The sequence below is a fragment of the Vigna unguiculata genome, chromosome 4, assembly GCF_004118075.2.
Source record: "Vigna unguiculata cultivar IT97K-499-35 chromosome 4, ASM411807v1, whole genome shotgun sequence".
Lineage (NCBI taxonomy): Eukaryota > Viridiplantae > Streptophyta > Magnoliopsida > Fabales > Fabaceae > Vigna > Vigna unguiculata.
Genome location: NC_040282.1, coordinates 19789141 through 19811635, shown reverse-complemented (window position 1 = coordinate 19811635; position 22495 = coordinate 19789141). Strand labels below are relative to the sequence as shown.

At 31.8% G+C, this 22495-nt stretch overlaps 1 protein-coding gene across 1 annotated transcript in view; it reads left to right on the top strand.

Annotated features, from left to right (window-relative positions):
- LOC114181179 (valine--tRNA ligase, chloroplastic/mitochondrial 2) overlaps window positions 1–13903 on the top strand; it is a 53302-nt gene extending 39399 nt beyond the window's left edge. Inside the window, 10 exon segments of the mRNA XM_028067540.1 lie at window positions 2425–2535; window positions 2631–2768; window positions 7172–7222; window positions 7298–7410; window positions 7512–7665; window positions 10995–11099; window positions 11229–11330; window positions 12468–12540; window positions 12671–12837; window positions 13333–13903. Of these exon segments, the coding sequence (XP_027923341.1) occupies window positions 2425–2535; window positions 2631–2768; window positions 7172–7222; window positions 7298–7410; window positions 7512–7665; window positions 10995–11099; window positions 11229–11330; window positions 12468–12540; window positions 12671–12837; window positions 13333–13581 (1263 nt within the window). The 3' untranslated portion in view covers window positions 13582–13903.
- The last annotated feature ends 8592 nt before the right edge of the window (window positions 13904–22495 follow it).

The following is a 22495-nucleotide window of genomic DNA, read 5'->3' as shown; positions in this document are numbered from 1 at the left end:
CATTGGACAGCGTATTATCGTTCACATGTTATGTGCGTGTTTGCGTCAAAGACGCTTCGGAAATACGGAAGCACTTAATGGTAGTCATATCTTAGCCTCATATCTTGCAATTTGGAAATCATGTCTCCTAAGTGTCAACAACATATTTTCTTTGTCAAATGATGACACTTTCATTAGATAGCCTAGATCTTTGGTTTGAAAGGAGCTGAATAAATGCTTTTTTAATTGGGCAATTTTAGTGATATTAGTTCTTTTAATAAAAATCTGATCAACATAGACCATATGATAAACACTCTTCTTAGGAGAAGTATTTCAATAAAACACTAAATGATCTCTCTCTCCATTTCAATCCAAAAATCTGCACAATATGACTAAATTTATCAAATCAAGTTTGAGGTGATTATTTCTGGCCAAAGAGAGACTTAAGTAATTTACAAACTGAACTAGACTCCCTCTAAGCAACAAATATGTGAGGTTGCATCTCTTAAATTTTCTCTTCCCTATCACCATGAAGAAAGACATTTTTTAATGTGAAGTAGGTTAAAAAACCATTGGGAAATGGGAACTATAGTAAGGAAAAGACAACCAGTGTTGATCTTAGACTAAGAAGAAAGAGTATCATAGTAGTTGTGTGGCTATAAATCTAAGTGTATCCCTTTAGCTAATGGGTGAGCTTCAAGTCCATTGATTTCATCAATCATTGTGGGAAGTCTCACATCGAAAAGTGATAAGGCCAATTTACAATATATAAGTACGTGCAAACTTCACCTTTCAAGCTAGTTTTATAAAGTTGAGTCAGACTTAAAGTCCACTTCTTATCATGGTATCAGAGCCATAAGTTAAAGCCTATTTTAGCAAAAGATTTATTTGTTGGGACTATTATTACATCCACTATCATGCCAATGTCTAGTCTCATGCACGAGATGCATATGCCTTGGTGTGAGGAGTGTGTGTTGGAAGTCTCACATCGGCTAGTGGTAAATTCAATTTATAGTATATAAATGGGTGCAAACCTCATGTTGCAAGTCGGTTTTGTAACGTTGAGTTAGACTTAAAGTCCACTTCTTAACAATCATGGCTTTTCATCATCTCAAATGACCAGAGTCTCATGAACGTTGTTAGGAACAACAATGGTGGACAAGCAAATAAACCATGATAAGATAAAAAATTTTAAACAAGATGTATATTGGGAGTAGATCAAATATTGTTTTTGATAGCAATAGGTCAAGCATGATCAAAGTCAGGAAAAGACAAGGAGGATGAAGGATCCATGGTATGGGAATTATGCTGCACCAAAAGGGAAGCTATACTAATTGTAGATTTGTTATCACAATATAACTTCAAAGGTTCATCCCACTTTATCTTCAGGTCTTTGGGTGTAAACTTCAATCATAGAAGTTGACATATTCCTTGGGCCATTACTTGAAAATTTGCTGCAGCACTTGATCTGGCTACTACATTCTATTTTTGCTCCTTCCAATTATTGGGTTTCCACCAAGGATGTTGCAGTATCCGGTAGTTGATCTCCTATCCACAAATGACCCCACATATCAAGAAAAAGCTATACAATGGCTTGATTAGGAACCCATATGTGTCTAGTCAAACTCAACTTGCATATATACTCACCAAAGGGTTGAACTGCATTAACTTTGAAAGAATTATATTTAAGTTGGGAATGAAGAATACTTACTCACTATCTTGAGGGGGATTGTCAAAATGATGCTGCTCATTATGTATTTTAGGAAGCTTTTTATTTTACCCTTGCTATAATTGTAATCTTTGTTACAGGATTGTCTTGATATAAGAACTACGATAGTGTATTTAAAAACAATCCCATAATTACAAGGATTTGTTTCCTTAGAATTAGCTCTCTATATTTCTTAAATAAACAATAGGCTCATGTATTTATACGTCTAGTGACCTAGTTATTGAAATATAGAAGAAATAAATTATTTGTTAGAAGTCCCATATCGACTAGAGATAAGACCAATTTATAGTATATAAATAAGTGCAAACATCACCTTACAAGCCAGTCTTGTAAGATTGAGATAAATCCACTTCATAACATTATTCTTTCTAAATCTGAGAGAAGTAAAATAAGGAAACCCAAAGTATACTAACTTTCTTAATTGGGTATCATCATATCTATGTATTATTTTAATATATAAATTGAGCACATGCTTTTGGTAGAAATTCTAAGTGTATGAAAAATTACAAATTGATTTTATAAAACATAAAACACTAAAATTATTTTTTTGTCAAAGAGCATGAATAGTGACACACTTAGTTATGTAATTGTTAGGTTTTTTAAATATTTTCTACAAAATCATTTTGTAAACATGGCTGGGTTTTAAACTTATGAACTTTAAGGTTTAACCTATGCATGTCTGTAAACTGATTATGTAACAATTGTATTATTTTCAGGGGAGAAAAATGTCTAAAACATTGGGAAATGTAGTAGATCCCCTTGACACTATCAAAGAGTTTGGGACAGATGCTTTACGTTTCACACTAGCTTTAGGCACAGCTGGCCAGGTTTGTTTTGCTGTATTCTAATTGTAGACCGTTGTTTATTCCATGAAAAAATTGATTATCTTAGATGCAGATGGCATGCTATTTTTCTCTTCCAGGACCTTAATTTGTCGACTGAGCGGCTGACCTCCAACAAAGCCTTCACAAACAAATTGTGGAATGCTGGCAAATTTATATTGCAGAACCTGCCTAATGAGAATGATACTTCTGCTTGGGAAAAAATATTGTCTTATAAGGTAGGGACAGTCTTAGCATCAAAGGATTGGATAGCTAACCCTCTCCCCTATTTTTAATGACTTGTACAGGTTTAAAAGGATGACATCCCAGTTAGCACTTTGTAAATCCCCTCTTTCTTATTTCGTCACTTTCTATAAAAATCTTATGTTCAACTTTTTTCTCTTTAGATAAAAGAAGAAATTAATTAAGATGGAGAGAAAGTTACAAAGGGAAAGGAATAGTACAAAGCACAAAAAAAGGAGAAAAATGAATGTAAAATCAACTAGTTGCATCAAACTGTAGCACATGTTGGACATTGTAACAAAAGTTAGCCTCTTCCTACCTAAAACTAAGAATTAAATTAGAGACCTCAGATACGCAACATTCAACGTGAATATTGTTGGTAAAAGAAACAACACAATCAAGAGAACGAGTTAGACGACTAATGGATAACAAGTTAAAAGGTAACCTAGGGACATAAAAAACATTATTAATGGTTAAAGAAGGAAAAAGTTTAACAGTGCCAACACCATGAGATGATACTCTAGAGCCATCAGCCAATGTAACAAAAGGTAAAGGATTAGGAAAGGATAAAGAAGAGAACAAAGATTTGTTACCAGTAATATTATCAGTGGCTCCTGAATCAAAAACCCAAGAACCATGAGAAGAAGATTGGGTCAAACTAGCAAAAGATGTGCCTGTGTGTGCAATAGACGTAGTGGAACTAGAAGACTGTTGATCCTTATACCATTTGAGAAATTTGTTGAACATAGCAGGTGTATCGGATGAAACAAAAAGAGGATCCCCAGAAGACTGAGGTGTGGAAAGATCGTTCTGAACAACTGCAGCAGATCGAGGAGGAAGACCATGTAATGCATAACACTTGTCAATCTTGTGACTTGGCTTGCCACAATGTTCACACTCATGTAATGCATAACAATAGTCAATCTTGTGACCTAGCTTGCCACAATGTTCACACTTAGGACGCCCTTTTCCCTGTTTGCGAGGGCGAGTCCGTTGAGATGCCAATGCAGAAGAATTATCAACAAAAGTAGGTGTATCAGTGTTGGGTTTTTCTGGTACACGCAATAGAGTAGAGCAGGTCGATGTCAAGGTGGGGACAACTGGGGAACCCAAAATCTGATCACGAATATGTGAATATTTATCAACAAGTCCGTATAATGCCCCTAGCATGAAGAACTTTGGTCGTTGTGCGATCTCTGTGGCAGGGTCGGGGAAAGGAGGCAATAACTCATTGAACTCATGAAAAAGAGCATGAATTTTGCACATATAATCAACCATAGAGGCTTGATGTTTAGAGGCAAATAAGATTTGCAAATTGAGAACAGACACCATAGAGACGTTGAGTATCATTGGTGTATAATAACTTGGCATGCTCCTAGATTTGAGCATACGTTTCGTAGGAACAAAAAATCTGCTTTAGCGAAGGAGTAGGAGTATCCTTGAGAACCACACATAATTGAGCATCAATTGTGTCCCAACAGACATGCTCAACAAGAATGAGAGAAGGTGCTTTTGGGGCAAGATGATCAAAGATACCTCTGACTCTTAAGCCATAATCTAACTTCTAATGACCATGTGGCATAATTAGGGCTAGTTAAGTTGTCAATGGATAAGTGCACATTAACATAGTTAGTGTAGACGGAAGGATCAGATGTAGCACTTGCAAAAGTGGAAGTAGTAGAAGAAGCGGAAGAAGTGGAAGAAGTCATGCCTCAAAGCAGAAAACAAAGTTGCAATCAGGTGAAACCTGAAAAAAATTGTGAAAGAGGCTTAGGACTTAGGGCTAAAGGCTAAGGGTTTAGGAAAGAGGAACTACTGCAAGGATCCCTTCTAAATCATGGATCGTCTAAAGCTCTTGATACCATGTTGAATATAGAGAAAATTGGGATTGAGATTAATCTCCCTTGTGTATAAACCACACATAGGGTAATCTATTTATAATAGAGAGAGGTATAACTAAAAAGAGTAACTAAAAATAAATACAGTAAATAGAAGATATTGTTTGATATTATGATTAACAATATCTAACAATATCTTAACAATATCAAACAATATCTAAACAATATCTTAACAATATCAAAAAATATCTAAACAATATCTAACAGTTATTAATAAAATGATTTTTTATTTCCTTACATTTTCCAACAAATGGTATATATCTTTTTAAAATCATGAAATGCATAATTAGGAATAGATAGGGTTGTTGAAAAGCTTTTGGGAAAACAATCATCAGATCCTTCACTTATATAAATCATAAGTTGTGAATCAATACAAAGGGAGAGAAAAATTTTCAAGAACTTGAATAAAAAAGGAATGTTACCTTGGAAGTGAATCCAATCGAGTGGAATGTCATTTGATGTGAATCCCATCGGGTAGAAGAAAAAAGGTGACATGGTTTTTATTGAAGCCCAATTGTCATAATTTCAACTCAAGAAAATGGGTCACTTGCAGATTTAGATCGGCCAACAAGCATGTTTATGGCTGCACTATTTTAGTTTATTTTATTTTTATTTTTGTTTCAAATAATTGTGGGAATGAGATGTTACAATACCAACCATGTGAACGACTAGCTATAAGTGGTGGGTTGAATGCTATTGCTTTTAGGTGACTTTTGGTTGCTACATTTACAGTTACAATCAACTATTAAGTAGTGGGATCATTATTAGCTTAAGTGGATTTTAATTGCATTTGATCTTTTGTAATTCTGATGGCTAAAGCTTGTATATAAGCTGAACCATTTTTATTGTTAAGAAGTGAACTTTAAGCCTAACTCAACCCCACAAAACCGGCTTGTAAGGTGAGGTTTGCACCCCACTTAAATTGTTTTATCTCTAGTCGATGTGGGAGTTCTAACACATCTCCCTCACGTCGAGGTATATGCATCTCGTGCGTAGAAATAGAAATTAGTGTGGTCCGTTAGCGGTCCGATAGCATGTGGAACAGAATGTCCAATAAATCTCTCTAGGATAGGCTTTTTAAACAATGGCTCTGATACCATGTCAAAAAGTGGACTTTAAGCTTAACTGAACTCCATAAAACTAGCTTGTAAGTTGAGATTTGCACCCTAGTTATATACTATGAAATTGCCTTATCTCTAATCGACGTGGGACTTTCAACATTTATCAATGAGAAAAGTTGAGTTTTATTTAGAAATAATAAAATTGATCTCTTTTATCTTAGTGAGAGTGATTCTCCTATGTTCTTGAGTGATTCAAAAATCCTTGAGTTTTATCAAAGGTCCTTCATCCCTTTGTGTGTTTAAACTCTTAGGCTTATCTTCCATCCTTGGAAGTGTGACGTCTATCATTCCACCCCATTTCTTATCTATTTCCCATTTCTCATTTTAAATAATGTTTCAAATTTCTTGTTTATTAGCATTCCAACCTACATAGATCCGTAAAATGAACCCACCCCTCTGGATTCACATCAATCTCTTGATTATTGGGATGATGTAATCTAAAGTTAAATGAAAAGATAAAAGCAATAATAATGTAAGAGTAATATTAAATCAAATATAACAAAACTCTCAACAAATTTCCATCAAACCTCATCCCACCTGTCATGGTTTTACTATCAGAAGACACTTTTATATACCTCAGGATTCAACCAAAGTACCACAATTACATTTGCATTAAGGATCAAGGAATTTCCTCATGACGCATAATGCAAATGATATGTGAAGTCTAGTTATGGTAAGGTAATTTGGCTTTTTCGCGAGAGTTTAGTATTCCTGGATAAAGGATGGGCTTCCCTTATGATATGGCACAAGTTTTGTGTTGCTAACTTAAGAATTATACTTGTTACTTAAAAGCTAGAATAAAAGTTGTCTTCATGCCCATTATTTATATAAACAGAAGGAGAGAATCCCTTGATTATTATACAATCGAACATTAAATGAAAAGATAAAAAGGGTAATATTGTAAGAATAGTACTAAATGAAATCAAAATAAATCTTTGTCAAATTCCCTCAAATCTTCAAAGACTCTCAATATGAATATTAGTAGTTTAAGAATTATACTTGTTGCTTAAAAGCTAGAATAAAAGTTGTCTTCATGCCCATTATTTATATAAACAGAAGGAGAGAATCCCTTGATTATGATACAATCGAACATTAAATGAAAATATTGTAAGAATAATACTAAATCAAATCAAAATAAATCTTTGTCAAATTCCATCAAATCTTCGTGGACTCTCAATATGAATATTAGTATTAACTCTACAGACATGTGAAAGTGAAGCAAATAATAAACTAGGAAAGTTAGTATGATCAATTTATTGTGACATTTATCATTTTAATGCAGGATGATTAGTTAATATTCGTCCTGCAGTTACTTCTGGCTTGGCGGATGTTTGCTTAACACTCAACATATTGTCTTACTAAGACTTTTTTTGTGTCCAGTTTGACAGTGAAGGCACTGTGGTTAATCTTCCTTTACCTGAGTGTTGGGTGGTAAGGAGTTTTTGTTTTTAATTTTATATGTTGATAATGTTGCTTGGCTGTGATAATATTGATTCATTTTTTTAGGTGTCAAAACTTCATTTGCTCATTGAATCTGTCAGTGCAAGCTATGACAAATTTTACTTTGGAGAAGTAGGACGAGAAATATATGACTTCTTTTGGGCTGATTTTGCTGATTGGTATGTTGCTTTTATACTAGTTGTACTATGTGTTTGTGTTTCTATTGGTGATCTTTGTGGGTCTTTGCGTTGGTTTTGAGTAATGTTCTCTGATCTTTTAGGTACATTGAGGCTAGTAAAGGGCGTCTTTACCACTCTGGAGTTGGAGGCAACTCTGTTGCTTCGGTGGCACAGGCTGTTCTGTTATATACTTTCGAGAACATACTCAAAGTTCTGCATCCTTTCATGCCATTTGTAACCGAGGAGCTGTGGCAGGTAAATTTGATGCACTCTATATATAATGCAGCACAAAAAACAAAGTTATGGTGATGCTTTTGTATGTTTCTACAATTTCTTGCTTTAAGGTTGATGGGACTTATTATTAAACATATCTCTGATGATGTTTTCAAGTCTTTGCCATTCAGTTAAACTATGTTGTCTATTCAGTCAAACTATGTTGTCTCCTAAATAAACAAATATGCATGAATTGAATCTGAAGAAGATTAGGCTTCTCAGAATCACAATTGGGGTTTTTAGCTTCCCCTTTAATAGCAATTTTTTTAGGGTTGTTTCTTCAAGTACTTGGATGTTGGATACTTATCTCATACGAATAGTAAAATTCTGTCTTGTAAACTGTAGATGCATGTTTCTTTGATGTATAGAAATACCGTATATGCTAATAAGCCAGTTCAACACACTTCCTCTAAATCTGTGATTTTTTTTCAGAGCTGCTTTTTACAATCTTGCACCTTTTTCAGCATCTGTTTTATTTCCACTGATTGTTTGATACTCCATTCAACTCGTCTACCCCATCCTTTACAAACAAGAAAGAAACTAACTGTATATACTAATATTTGAACTATTAAAAACAATAATATTTTTTTATTGATAATAATTACAACAATTACATTGCTATCATCTCTATTTGTAATAATCAAATCCTTTAACGGAAATAACAATATGCTAAAATGAATAAAAAAATTTTGAAGATATTTTTCCCTAACTATTATGGAGATAATGAAAATATTTTTATCCAAACAATTTGTTATTTACAACACTCTCCCTCAAGTTGGTAAATGAAAATCAATTATTCTTAACTTGCCTACAAGAAGATCTTGGAGTTTGCCCCTTAGTGAAAATGTTTGCTATTTCAAGCCCTGTAAGGACATGGGATATAACCACTAAACCCCTTGTCAGGACTATCTTTAATGAAGTTCCTGTCAATTTCAATATATTGGATTCTGTTAGTGATTTCGTGTTAATTAGGGAAACATAGCATCTACTGTTTATTAGGGAAAATAGACATTGTTTGATATTGGTAGATATTGTTGATATTGTTTATTGCAATATCTTGTATTTACCATATTTATGTTTGGAAAATTGAAGTACTTTCTTGGGATAGAAGTAGCTTACTTGAAGAAAGGGATATTTATCTCCCAACGAAAGTATGTTATTGATCTTCTCAAAGAAATAGGTATGATTAATTGCAAGACTACTGGAGTTCCTATAGAACAAAACCATAGAATTGGGAGTGATGAAGGTAGTCCTACAATAAATAAAGGCCAATATCAAAGACTTGTTGGGAAACTCATCTACTTAGTTCACACCAGACCAGACATAGCCTATGCTATGAGTGTTATAAGTTCGTGCATGCATGATCCAGGGGAGAGACATTTATAGGCTGTAAACAAGATCCTTCAATAATTGAAGAAAAGTTCAGGAAGGGGATTACTGTTTAAGAGTATTGAATATAGGGATAATAGGGATTGAGATTAATCTCCCTTGTGTAGAAAATACACATAGGGGTTGTAATTATAATAAAGAACATATGGGCTAAGCCCAAAATACATATGAAGAATAATAACAATAGAAACAGAAAATAAGATATTAAAGATATCTTAACAAAGAGAAATGAAAAATTAAAAATGGAAGTATATATTAATACGGATTATGCAGGGTCTATCATAGATCGTGTTAATTAGGGAAACATAGCATCTATTGTTTATTATGGAAAATAGACATTGTTTGATATTAGTAGATATTGTTGATATTGTTTATTACAATATCTTTTATTTACCACATTTATGTTTGGTTACCTTATATACTTGTATTACTCTTTATTATAAATACACCCTATGAGTATTTAAGACACAAGGGAAATTAACTCTAGAGTTTTTCTCAATATTCAACAGATTCTATCATGCTAATGGCAGACTTGTTATTACATGAGGATGTCGACCTTTATTTTAAGGTCATCAAGTATTCATCGAGAGTCCTACACACACATCTTGAGCAAGGGCTCAAAATTGAACTTCTGTACCACAACGAGATACTCTATCCTATTGTTTGGTTCTCCAAGTCACTAGACATCCTCCAAGAAACATGAAGTACTCAGAAGTAGATTTTGTCAATGGCAAAACCTACATAGCCTGCATTAGTATATATCTTAAAGGTCAAAGGGTCTTCTTTCTTGAAAATAGCCCATTTCCTGGGTTTGACTTCAAGTATTGAAGAATTTTGCCCATTGCTTGGCTGTCTTTTTCTTGCATCATGCACCTAGCTTACCATGCTGACTGCATAAGCAATGTCTAGTCTCGTATTTGATAAATAAGTTTTCCTAGCAATCCTTAATATTTTTTTTATAGGAGAGTTCTCTTCCCTTCCAATTCTATGATTTTATTCAATAGGAACTCATGACATTTTTCATCCCAGCTCACCAATTTCTTTAAGGAAATCAAGTATATATTTTCTTCGGAAAATGAAAATCTCCTTTTCTGAATAAGCACCTCTATTCCAAGGAAATATGTATGTTTTCCCATAATTTTCATTTTAAATTGGGCTGCCAATTCATTTAAAAATTAATTTCTATGTTTCATCATCTACAATAATCATGTCATCTACATGGACCAACAATAATGTAAGTTTACCTATAACAAAGTTCTCTATGAATAAAGTATGATCTCCTTGGTTTTGCCTATGTCCTAAGGTAACCATTGCTTTTGTAAATTTCTCAAACCATGCTTTTTACAATGCTCGTAAATATTTCTCTTCCCAGAGTTTCAGTATTCTTCATCAAACATCTTGCTTTTGCACACCACAAATACAAAATGTATCTAATAGTAATTATCAAATCCTTTAACATGAGGAAATAAAATATGTTGAAATGAATAGGAAGATTTTGAAGATACTTTCCTAATTACAATGGAGATGTTGAGAATAATTTTATCTTAGTAATATGCTATTTACAACACTGATATTTAGTAATTTGCATCCTTTGTAAAAGTTCGTTTTGCTAGAATTTAGGTCCCTAATTATCTCTACTTTTGATTAATAAACAAAGATAACACACTTGTGATAATATCCATGGAGTTTGTGTTTCGTATGTTAAATGCATATTGTTTCTAGGAAGCGGTACACACTAACTCTTTGCCTATATGGAGACTCTGCATAAGAAGGAAAGTCATTTCTACTCGATCAATTCCAGCCAATCTCCCTATTTTCTCTCTTTGTATACCTGCCTTTAAATTCAGCAGTATTCTATCTCAATATTTCTTTAACTATAAGATGGAAATGCTATGATATATATTTTTTTCTTTTGCCAATAGGCACTCCCAAACCGGAAACATGCTCTTATTGTATCACCTTGGCCCGAGACTCAACTTCCAAGGAACATTGGCTCTGTAAAAAAGTTTGAAAATTTGCAGGCTTTGGTTAGTTTATATCTTTATTTTCTTCTCTTAACCTTTCCAATATTTCTTTGGAACATGATTCATTTACATAATCATACTATTGGTTAGTTTATGTCTTTTTATTGTTATTTTCTTTTTTTCGTTTTCTAGGTTAGAGCTATCAGGAATGCTCGAGCAGAATATTTTGTTGAGCCAGCAAAACGTATATCAGCATCTGTGGTTGCAAACAAAGAAGTTATAGACTATATTGCTGTAAGTGTGGTTACTCCTCATTTCTCTACCTACAATATTTAAGAAAATGAATACGAATTGCAATTTTATTTATCATCATGTGATTCTTTTCTTTATTTTAATATGTAAATCGTAAGTATGCTTTTGATTTAGATTTTGTTATGATATATGGGGGTAGGAGAAATCAGGTATAGTTAGAATATTAATGAGTTAATTAGATACTTATGGTGTTAGGCATAAATAGGTCTTAGAAAAAAAGATTAAAAATGTGGAAGAGGTTCTCATTATTTCAACCCACTGAAAACAGTGAGGAAATGGAGCATTTTATATAAGATGCATTTTGGATACAAGTGTGCCCATACATATAACAAACTAACAAAAAGGACAGCTGGCACAACAAACAAGCGAATAATCTAGGATTAAAGAAAAAGTAATATGTTAGGTTTCTTGATGATACAAACTTGATCGCGTACAGAACACAATCAACACACGAAGAACACAAACACAAACCTCTTGTATTATTTCTCCAAACACTGAACACGTTCAGGGAAACTATGTTCCCTCTCAGGACTTTCTGACTCCTGTTTACACAAATCAAACAGAAAAACACCTCCTCCCTCCAAACAGAAACTCCTTCTTATTTATGTAGTCCTCCTAAAAACAAAGACTCACATCTCCCACCAAACCACTAACTGCCTACACCCCCGACCAACTAACTGTCTATATTTTTCCTTCTAACATACACCTTTAGTTTCCTAACATAATATTTTCCTATTACACGTTATTGTTCCCTGATAATTGGAAATAAGGATTGGTGAGGGGGTGTTCATTTTAAAGATTGAGCATTAGCTCTTTGCGAAGTGAAGAGGAAATCCTTAGAGGAGAGAGTGTTCTATTTTTCTTTTCTTTTTCATTCTATCCAATAAAATTCTTTATTTTCTAACTCTTTCCAATTCTTGGTTCCTAACCATTTCCTCTTTACCTTTTCTTCTTTCCGTCTACCTTCTTAAAAATTAACCTGCCCCATATTTGGAGGAATCATTTTATTTCTGGGCAACACGGGAACTGTAATCTTGATGCAGTTAATAGATTTTCCCTCTGCTCTTGTTCTTGAGATATATACAAAGTAATGTTTTGGTGTATCTTATTTTTCATCAGGAAGAACGAGAGGTTCTAGCTCTTCTCTCTCGGCTGGATTTACAAAATCTTGAATTCACAGATTCTTCTCCAGGCATGATTTCTACTGAACTTTTTGCACTCCATGGTTGAAAATTAAATTTGTATCATTTTTCTTATGTCAATTGTTTATTGGCTCTAAATAAATACTGGTGGCTGAAACAATGTCACGTAATATACTTCAGGAAATGCAGATCAGTCAGTTCATCTCGTGGCTGGAGAGGGACTGGAGGCTTATCTCCCTCTGGCCGATATGGTTGATATTTCTGCAGAAATTGAACGACTTTCAAAGCGTCTTTCCAAGATGCAGAAGGAGTATGATGCATTAAAATCTAAACTCAATTCTCCTCAAGTATGAAACGATATATTTCTTACCCTCATTATTTTAATGTGCACAAACCCTTGTTCCATGACTTATTTATGCTGCTAAAGTATCAAAATCAGATAATATAGATAGATACGAAATGATTCTAAACAAAGTGACCAAAGGTAGCAAAGTAGTGTTCCAAATTTTTTAACAGTATTTTGTGAGTGTTCCATATTTTTTTAACACTATTTTTTAAGATAATATAAAATCTAAGATGAAGTGTTTGGATATCCGAAAACAACTTGGAGTATTTTGAAGTATCCAAATCTCACATTGAGAAATACAATACAGTATAAGGATGACTTTTTCAGTATTAATTAAAATAAACTACTGAAGTTGCTGAGTATTGCCTGGTAATATTTTTGTTTAACGGCTTTCTAGTTTCCTCTAGTACTAGTGCTTTTATAAAATTATTCTAACTTGTATGCACAAAAATACAACAGTGTTTGCCAAATTTCTTATTGCTGTGACTTGCTACAGTTTGTAGAGAAAGCACCGGAAGCTGTGGTCCGCGGGGTGCAAGAAAAAGCCACAGAAGCAGAAGAGAAGATCAATTTAACAAAAAAACGACTTGAATTACTGAAATAACGTTCTATTATTGTCACAATAGAACGTTTCAGCTATCGATTAAGGCCTGTTGTGTCCAATTTCATGCCTTGTTGTGGACAATCAACAAGCAACAAAATCGCAGTCTCTCTCTACTTGGCATCATCACAAGGGAATAGATAAACAGCTTCTTGGAATTCTTCAACAGTTTTGCGAAAAAGTAATACCTTTTAGTGCCAAAACATTTCGGTTCAGATTATCGCAGATACCATCAACATTTATTTATTATACAATCACTATAAACAAATTGAATATATGCTGCTCTGTTGAGTTGTCTGTTTCAGATTCGGTTTTAGTTCGTAGAAATTTTAGGGTTGATATTGGAGTAACTGAGCAACTTTTGATTGTCAATTCAGTAAAACACAAAAATACAACTTAATCAGGAAACTTGGATAATTGTTAGCCAGACAGAAGAATAAAAAAAAACGCGAGGTATTTCTTTTACCATCTCCGTACTTTCTTCCATCTTCATAGAAAATATACAAAAATGCATGAAGTTTACTTAACTTTAAGGTATATTTAAAATGAAGTTACAAAAATGTGTTAGTTATAGAATATCTTATGTGCATTAATGCTCGTGAGTTTACTTAGCTTGTTTATTTTAATTTAATTTCATATTACACCTCTTCACATTTTAATATATATATATATATATATATATATATATATATATATATATATATATATATATATATATATATATATATATATATATATATTTGTATACAAGATGGGAAAGAGATGATAAACTGAAAGATATAAAATGTTATTGTATATAAAGCTAAGTCTAAGTTTATTAGTAGGTCAAGTACAAATTTTACTAAGGGTATTGATTAGACGACTAACCTATAAAGTATTAAAACTTTATCTCCGAACAAAGAGCAATTATGAGCTCAAAACTACAAACATTGAGATGTGTTTATCTTCATTAAGATCATCTAAATTAAGTGGATTATCTAAATGATTGTGTTTGACTAGTGCAAGTGAGTGCATATAGTGGAGATCGTCAATCGTTAAATGTACATTATTCAGTGGGAGTTATATGGGAATTTCTTACTGCACCCGATGTTTTTTTCATGCACTCCATATTTTTTAAAATTCTAATTATTGTTTAATTATAGTTTTGGATCGTACAATATGTAGATATTTCAAATTGTATAATCTCTAATAAAAATTTATATTTTGGATTTTTCAATTCATAAAAATTATTTGGTAGACAATCTGTAATGCAAATTACATTCTAGATTATACAATTTGTAATAGAAAATTACATTTTGAATTATACAATCCGTAATACAAATTTGGAAGACAATTCGAAACACAAATTACATGTCAGATTATATAATCTGTAATGCAAAATTACATTTTAGATTATACAATCCATAATACAATTTTGAAAGACAAATTCGTGAAAGACAATCGCCCTAGTTGTTCACTCCCGTCGCTCCTCACTTTCATGTGAAATGGCCTAATATATACACGACTAATTTTAACGCTTTGTTTGGGATTTGCTCTAGTCTAAGCTAGGGATGGCAACGGGGCGGGACGGGGACGGGTTTCACTATCCCATACCCATTCCCGTAAAAAAAGTTCATCCCCATACCCAAACCCAACGGGTATCAAACTTTTATCCCATCCCCACCGGGTAATGGGTATAATCTTGTACCCATACCCGTACCCGTTTTCTTACTACTTTAATATTAATTTTAATTAATTTTTATAAAATAATAAAAAATTATGGTAAAGGAAACATAATATTATCAAATATTCAATATTAGGAGTATGGTTATTTTTTCGATATCAAATACTTTGAAATAAATTATAATTGTTTACATTTTATATTAAAATACCAAATAAAATTTAATGAGAACCAAAACATTTATTAAATTTGCAAACATTAATGAAACCTAGTTGATAAATTTTAAAAATATTTTTTAAAAAATATAAAAGGAAAAAAAATTCTTAAAAAAATATAAAAGGAAAAAAATATTTAAATTAAAATATATTTTAAATGTTTGTTTACTTCAGTTTTTTAAATTATAATGAATCTATTTTTTATACACTAATAAAAGTTATAATACATCACTTGATTAAAATAACGCAAAGAACAAATAATAAATATAATAATAAAATTTTAACATAAATCTTGTATCTTTTAAACCACAATATATGTTGGATGGTGGTAAAAAAATATTCATGGCAATTACATTAAATTTTTATATTGTAGTAAATAAAAATTATTTATACAATTATAGTGAAAAAATTAAAGTATGATTGTAATGAGTTAGAAAATAAAAAATAATTAGATAAAATTTATCGAAATAGTATTCTACATGATGAAAATAAACAAAAAATATAAATATAAAAAAATTAACAAATGTGTCTTATAAACAATTTGGAGACTATTGGAAGGAATCACACAAATGAAAACAAATATATAATTAAAGGTATGATAAGATGAAAAATATCTTAGAGATCTAAGAAAATTTTTCAAATATCAACATATATACTCAATGTTTGATAAAAAAAAATGACGCAAAGAACAAATAATAAACATAATAAAATTTTATCATAGATCTGGTATTTTTCAAACTCCAATATATGTTGGATGGTGATAAAAAAATATTCATGACAATTACATTAAATTGTTATATTGTAGTAAATAAAAATTATTTATACAATTATATTGAAAATATTAAAGTATGATTGTAATGAGTTAGAAAATAAAACATAATTAGATAAAATTTATCGAAATAGTATTCTATATGATGAAAATAAACAAAAATAAAAATATTAAAAAATTAACAAATGTGTGTCTTATAAATAATTTGGAGATTATTGGAAGGAATTGCACAAAGAAAAACAAATGTATAATTAAGGGTATGATAAGATGAAAAACATCTTAGAGATCTAAGAAAACTTTTCAAATATCAACATATAGAGAAATAACAAAAATTGTTTTAGTGAAACAAAAGAGTTATTCAAATGAAACAAAAATTAATAATAATAAGTATTTTTTTATATTACCTAGTAAATGAAATGTTTATGTTATTAAACACTTAAATTGAGAGTATTAAATATTCCCATGTGAAAGGAAAATATACAATAAAAAAAATATTAAAAAGTAATAGAAATATTCAAATGTTAGACATAAATTTTTTTTAATTGACATACATCATTTTAACATAATTACATAAAGGTTGTGATAAAATAAAAAATATATTGAAGATGCGAAATGAGTTTCATGACAAACCAAATATTTAGAAGAAATAAAAAATAAAAATCATCCCCATTTAAATTATTAAAATATTTACAATTAATTAAGTAACCATATATATATATATATATATATATATATATATATGTATGTGTGTATATATATATGTATATACATACATACACATATATATATATATATATATATGTATATATATACATATACATATATATATATGTATATGTATATGTATATATATACATATACATATATATATGTATATGTATATATATACATATATATATATATATATATATATATATATATATATATATATATATGTATATGTATATATATATATAGGGTTACTTAATTAATTGTAAATATTTTAATAATTTAAATGAGGATGAGGATATGGCGGGGACGGGTCTTATGGCGGGGATATATTCATCCCCATCCCCATCCCCATACCCAATTGAAAAAATTGGAGATTTCCCATACCCGTACCCATACCCAGTCAATGCGAGGATTTCCCGTCAAAACGGGGACGGGTTCGGACAATACCCACGGGGACGGGTTTGTTTGCCATCTCTAGTCTAAGCTCAAAATTGATTACACGTAGCTTCGGGGAAAGAAAAAAGGGGTTTTGCTTCTCTTGTGAGATGAGAGCTTTCTATGCATAGTGCTAGGAGAAAGAGGGATTGTGAAGGGTTTATCAGTCTTTGCACCATAAGTCTTTGCACCATAAGTGTCGATGGAGGAAAGGGCTTGATTGGAGGAAAAATATGGGTGAAAGTGGATGTGAAGGAAGAAGATGGTGTTGCCGAGAGGAGATGGGGAAGAGCACTGATGGAGGTGGTGGTGAGAGAAAGTATGCATATGCGATGGTGTAGGAGGAAGGAGTGGAGGAAAGATGAGGACAAATTTTGTCCTTTCACTTTACAAAGGAGGTGTAGGAAGAAATACCAATGTTATCTTTATACTATAGCATCAACATCAGATTTTATCTAAGAAGGACATGATAAGGAGAGATTTAAGAAGGAGAGAGCTACTCTAGAAATCATTTATAAAGAGCTACTAAAGAAATCATACAATTGATGGAAGGATAAGGAAAATTTAAGAAGGAGGGAGCTACTACTAACCTTATCATACATAAAGAGAATGAATCTTCAAATTATTTTACATTTCTATTTTTTTGGGCATCAGGCTTCCATGGTAGATGAACATGGAGAGGGTTTCCGCAAGGCTCTCCATTAGGCCTTTTTCTTTTATGGTACCCTTTAAATGATGAGTGCTTTGATGTGGGAAAAGACGTGTATCAAACATCCCTAGTATTGATTGAGTACATATGAGGACAACCTTGCTACTCTTTCGGTCGATGCTCAACTTGAGGAATATACTGTCGAGAATGTTGGGGATGATAACGTTGATACTAGACATGGTTCCACTTTTGGTTAGTCTTTTTTTGTTGAACACGTTTTGTAAGCTTGCAACTTGTTTTTTGTAGGGCTAATTATGATACCTTTTTATGTTCTTTTATAGGTACCTTTTGTTAGTTGATATGGCTTGGACTTTGTAAGAATTTGTTATGACAATGAAATTGACTAACATTTTGCCATTTTTAAAATTATTTTCATATTACTTTGTTATATAATATCACTAAATAGTTAGTATCGACTTAGGCGACTTTGACTTACATTAAAATTGTCTTTTTAGTTGTTCTTGGCTAAGGGAATTTGGACTATTGTCCACTTGAATAGGGTCATTGCTCTAGTGTCCTTCATCTTTAGGTATTAGGAAACTAACCTGGTGAACACATGTACTTTACCTTAGATCCATTAGGCATACGACCTATTTGTTAAGGCACAAAAGGAAGATTATTTACATTCTTTAGTCCTTACCTTCTCATGTACATATCATACAAGGTGTCACAAAAATGAGCAGAAAAATAAAACAAGAGTGTCACGTTTTGAGTTATTTATTTTCTTGCAAATCATCAAATTCATTATTTTAAAAAAAGAATGTTTCTTTTTTATATTCTTTCTACTTATTATTTTTGGGAAAATTAACATTTTGAAAACCTTATCAATTTCGCACATCTAATTGAAGGTAGCACCTTTCCTATGCGTAACTGACTTCCGGGCCCAAAATTTGATTTTTCGCAGACTTGCTTTATCTTTATGGTTTTCCATAGTTTCAAAAATAAACTATGGTGATGACTCCAAAATCTCTTTTTAAACTAGTTTCTTTTTTGGCCTGTCGTTCTGTCACGATTTCGGTTGCGAAACTTGTCCATATGGAGTGTCTTCTAGCCTAGGCAAAGAGGCACCTCCACGATACCATCTATGAAAGGATGCCTCATTGTGCCTAGGAGCATTGTGGACCTATCAACGATTCCAACTGTGTGTTGGTTTGTTCCTTGCTCGCTTCTTTCTATTGTTCCTAATCTCATCTTTAATGCCCATATCTCCTCCGTGTATTCGACTCTACGCTTCTTCAACTCAACCAACTCCCTCTACAATTGTGCACTCATCACCATAAGGTTCGAATCCCCATTCACATCATTACGTCCGTTATTCGCTCTAATCCTAGTGGACACCAGACACCATGCTTAGAGTGCAACTCGACCCATAATGGATGCCAGATGTTCTTGCTAGGCTGAGATGTATCTAGAAGCACGCAAATCTTCTTATTAGGTCTAGATGTAGTTACATGTGTATATCTTCCTTCTCCTTTGCACAAGAACCTTCCACTCTACTATGTTGTGGTATCCTCTTCTAGTGTGACCAAGATATCTCAAGTGTGGGTGTCTACAAAGATACTCTAACGATTAAGTTAGGGAAGTGTGACAGAGAGAATAATGCAATCATGATCAGTGGCATACCTCATGAACATTAACTATTTATTGTACCTGTTTGGGCCTTGTCCTTATTAGGCCTAGGATTCGTAGGTTTACTCCTTTTTAGGGTTTCCTAAGTACGATTATCCCTAACTCATTCTAATTTAAAGATGGTTTATACTTTAAGCCGATGTTGCTTACATGGATGCTTATTCAAATACCTTTACATTGCCATGTTAGGCGAGATGTATCTATCCTTGGGTCTTCCGTGTGCATTGGCTGAGGTGCTCTCATCTCGAGGTCTTTAGTGGGTTTTGGCCAAGGTGTCCTCGTCCAACCACTATAGTTTGTAATCCCTAAACTTGGATGAAAAATTAGAATTCATCATTATCTCAAACTTAAAAAAATGAATAGATATAGTTTTTATAACCCAATAGTGATAAATTTGTTTACTTATTAAATGGTGTTCTAGGCTAAACATATCACATGTTGTAAACAGTTCAAAAGTCAACTTAAAACGTCGTTTGAAACATTCAAAAAATTTAATTCAGTTAGGTTAGAAGAATTATATTTATTCATTTTAAAGTTTAGGAACCAAATTGTATCAAAATTTGAGATAAGAACTACTTCCAATTTTGCATCAAAATTTAAAGACTAAAAATATATTTTACATTTTTTTATTATCTCGATGGTAAAACTTGAAAAGTGTAATGTATTGATATAATCACCGTGATTATTCAATTGCATGTAGCTATGAGCAAACCAATATAAAACTTTTATATGCATTTCTTATTTCCTCTTTCTTTGTTGTTATTTCAGCTTATTATTTTAATCTTGTATATTCTTGCTTCTGGAATAAATTTCTAAACAACAACTGAATGTCAATTGAACTTATATATGATTTCATTCTAAAGTTTTTGAAAAATATGTGATAGTTTAATTTACCCCTTTTAAACTCAGTCGTTTATTCTAGTAATTCTTGACACAAATTGTTTGGACGCACTCACAGATAAAAAGAGATAATAGAAAGAAAATAAATTTATGAAAAATCCGCTGTATGTTTAGTGTACTCTTCACAATAATATGATACATACTCACACATGTGACTCTTATATACATTTATAAAGAAAAAATTGAAATTGAATAAAACTAAATTACATCACAATAACAATAAAAATAATATCTTAAATTATTTTTGCTTTTATTTTTATTATTACCTTTCCTAGTTTTGATATTTAGCCGTGAACAACCAAGCCTCCCCTAATATTTTTAATCCACGAATCATTCTCTTGGATAAATAACCACCACATGCTTCAAGTTATCATTTTTATTATCTTTTCTTGGAACTTGTATCTGAGTTTAGTGCTCGTGTTCCACACTTCTATAAACCAACCGCATTGGTTCTCACATGATTCTCCAACAAATCATGAAATATTCCCTATTGCATGTTGATTTGCTTTTGTCCACTTGGAACCGGAGAAGGAGGTCACTCAACAAGTTGCTCATATCGTTAAACTCAATACTATAGAGAAATTATTGGTCCCACAATTTTGACGGATTAACCTCACATAATTAATTTTCTTCCACTTATGTAATTTTCTCTGTTTGTCAAAATAAGTTGTGGTCTACATGCCAGTCCACGAGCTCGATAAAACAAGATAGGTTGAGTTATAATTTTTAATCTGTCACTTCGTTTTATATTACATTTATATATATATATATATATATATATATATATATATATATATATATATATAAATATAAAATATTATTATATTTTAAATAATTAACACTTATAAATTAAGTTCAAGTTATTTATTATAATAAAATAATTTAACATATAAATGTAATAATTATTTTAATTTATATAATTAAAAATATTAATTAATCGATTCAAGTTTAGAAAATATTTTAATTTATTTAATTAAAAATATTAATTAATTAATTCAAATTTAGAAAATATTTTAATTTATTTAATTAAAAATATTAATTAATCAATTCAAGCTTTTAAAATATTTATATGGTTAAATATGCTTTAAGTATTTATTTCTAAGTATATATATAAACAAATTTTAAAAAAAATTAATTAAAAAGAAGTAGCAAGCAAGCCCGCTAGTCTGGCAGAATAAATTGTAATTTTTAGTCCATTTTTAGTGGCAGACCGGTCTAACTTGACACGTTTTTAGTGGTCCAAGGACGGGTTAGGCCAAAACGAGTCAAACTAGTCAAAACGAGCCAGATTGGCCCGTTTTCTCATTCTTAATTTATGTCATTCAATAAATAAATGTTCTATTCACTATTACCTTTTCAATTTCATTATGCTTGTAAAACATCTTTTCTTTTCTTCAACCCCAAGTTGTTTATCCACCTTTCTAACTCAAATTTCATCCCTTTCGTGATAAGAGGTCGGAGTTGCAATCACCACGGAATCCTCTGTGAGTCTAACTGAACGAAATCTCCTTTCGAGTAAGTCAAAATTTCATCTCCCTTCAACACTCATTCTGTTTTGGGTACTGCATGTGGTTTCCCTAGGTTTACATGTGTTTCTAGCAACTTTAGTTTCACTCTTCACTAACTAGTGTTTTTTAGTTCGGTTCCATTGTCTTTTTGTTGTCGATAGGTTGAGGTAGAACTTTTGAGGTTCAAAGTCAGTTGGGGCTTTTCGCATGTTTGGTCAGTTTTGTCAGGTGAGAGAAGCTAACTTAACTAATTTCCTGTGAAATTTCGTTCTAACATGTTAAAATGGGTGACGAGTTGTATTCTAAATTGTGGAATTGCTTGCTTAGTGTACTTGAAGGGTTGATTTTCACTTAAATTAGGTTCAATGTGAAATCTATTAAATTTGGTGTTTAAGATGCTAAATGAATGAGTTAATTGCGTATTATTTGTGAATCTGTGCATAATCATGGTTAGTGTGCATTGAGTTTGAGAATATTATCGTCATGTTTTCTTGCACTGCTTGCCATCCGTCATACCAATTC